Genomic DNA, 1,751 nt, shown 5'->3' with positions numbered 1-1,751 from the left:
AAGTAGCTAAATGATGGCTAATAGCAGCAAAATAATAGCTGAAAGTAGCTAAATGATGGCTAATAGTAGCAAAATAGTTGAAAGTAGCTAAATGATGGCTAATAGCAAAATAATAGCTGAAAATAGCTAAATGATGGCTAATAGTAGCAAAATAATAGCTGAAAGTAGTTAAATGATGGCTAATAACAGCAAAATAATAGCTGAAAGTAGCTAAATGATGGCTAATAGTAGCAAAATAATAGCTGAAAGTAGCTAAATGATGGCTAATAGTAAAAAAATAATAGCTGAAAGTAGCTAAATGATGGCTAATAGCAGCAAAATAATAGCTGAAAGTAGCTAAATGATGGCTAATAGTAGCAAAATAATAGCTTAAATGTAGCTACATGATGGCTAATAGTAGCAAAATAATAGATGAAAGTAGCTAAATGGTGGCTAAAAGTAGCAAAAAAAATTGCCAAAAAAGCAAAATAATGGCTGAAAGTAGCAAATCAGCTGCTGAAAGTTGCTAAACAATGGCTAAAAGCAGAACAATTATAGCGAAAAGTAGCACAAGACAAAAAAATAAAAAGTCTGCTGAAACAGATTTCAAAGAATAAAATGTTTTGATATATTAAATAAAATATTAAATATATTAATGCATTTCTATGAAAAAAATAATTTGCTGTACATTTTGCTGTTTATAAAATTTGCAGAAACCAAAAGTCATAAAACTAATCCTGCTGGAGCAGAATGTTCTGATAGATAAATACGTCTGAAACTGAACAGGAAGATGAAACTGTAAACGCTGACTCACACTGCTGAACTTAATTCTTCATTTTTAAAATAAAAAGTTTTAACATCAACCATTTGTTGCAGTTATGTCATTGAGGATGGCAGCCCTTACATGCGCTCAGGGAAACAAAACTCAACTTTCACCAGCGGGCGAGGAAGCAAAGCAGACCCGAGGAATGTGGTGGATGACTTGGGCGATGACGTTTGGAACTTCATGTCGTTCTGCAAGAAGGACGTCGTTAAAGACTCGATCCCAGACCAGCAGCTCAGTCTGCAGGACCTCACAGTCCGATACAAAGGTCAGTTCAGGAGTGCTTTAAACTTCACCGACTGGTTCGATCAGGTCTTTAACCTGTTATTTCATTCAGATACCAAGAAGTCTGTCCTTAAAACCATGGCTGCGATGGACCTGGACAAGATCAACATGGACCTGGTGGAGAGCCTGTTGGAGTGGATCGTAGACGGGAAGCACAACTACCCACCTGGTAAATAGGGATGCTACCGACACCCAGTTTTTTTTTCAGTACCTGTTCCACGTGATGAATTTTGACAGGATCGATAAGCTCCAGAAATAACGGTGCCGGAATAGTGCGGACACGGCGCTTGCTGTGTTGTTTACAAGCTCCTTTTTTCCTCTCTCCCCTCCCTCAGGCCGCAGCCTCCTCCTGMTCTGAGCTCTCCTCAACACRAAGKGGAGGGGCTGCTAACAACACAGGCTGCTAGCAAACAGGCTACTAGCAACTCACTACCCGCATGCGCAGAAAAAGACGAGTCTCATTCATTCAATGCGGTGTTTACAGAGTATGTTGATTCTGAAGTTGCTGTGCAGTCAGAGCTAATTAAAGGAGACCAATTATGGGTCCTAGAAATGTTTATGGTGTGTCTGTGGGCTATCCAGACCATGTTCATTCAATTTAATGCACAAAATAATTCTCAGATAATAAAATTTCCCATTTTCTAGTTCTGCCTGCTCTGACTTC

General features: G+C 38.8%; 1 protein-coding gene across 1 annotated transcript in view; it reads left to right on the top strand.

Annotated features, from left to right (window-relative positions):
- dhx57 (DEAH (Asp-Glu-Ala-Asp/His) box polypeptide 57) overlaps positions 1-1,751 on the top strand; it is a 23,629-nt gene that overhangs the window by 10,787 nt on the left and 11,091 nt on the right. The window contains exons 12-13 of the mRNA XM_014019838.1: positions 856-1,070; positions 1,140-1,256. Of these exons, the coding sequence (XP_013875292.1) occupies positions 856-1,070; positions 1,140-1,256 (332 nt within the window). The remainder of the gene's footprint in view (positions 1-855; positions 1,071-1,139; positions 1,257-1,751) is intronic.

Source organism: Austrofundulus limnaeus, unplaced genomic scaffold (genome assembly GCF_001266775.1).
Source record: "Austrofundulus limnaeus strain Quisiro unplaced genomic scaffold, Austrofundulus_limnaeus-1.0 Scaffold234, whole genome shotgun sequence".
In the NCBI taxonomy this organism is placed as follows: domain Eukaryota; kingdom Metazoa; phylum Chordata; class Actinopteri; order Cyprinodontiformes; family Rivulidae; genus Austrofundulus; species Austrofundulus limnaeus.
Note: the sequence above shows the minus strand (reverse complement) of the source record. Positions and strands in the feature narration are given on the sequence as shown.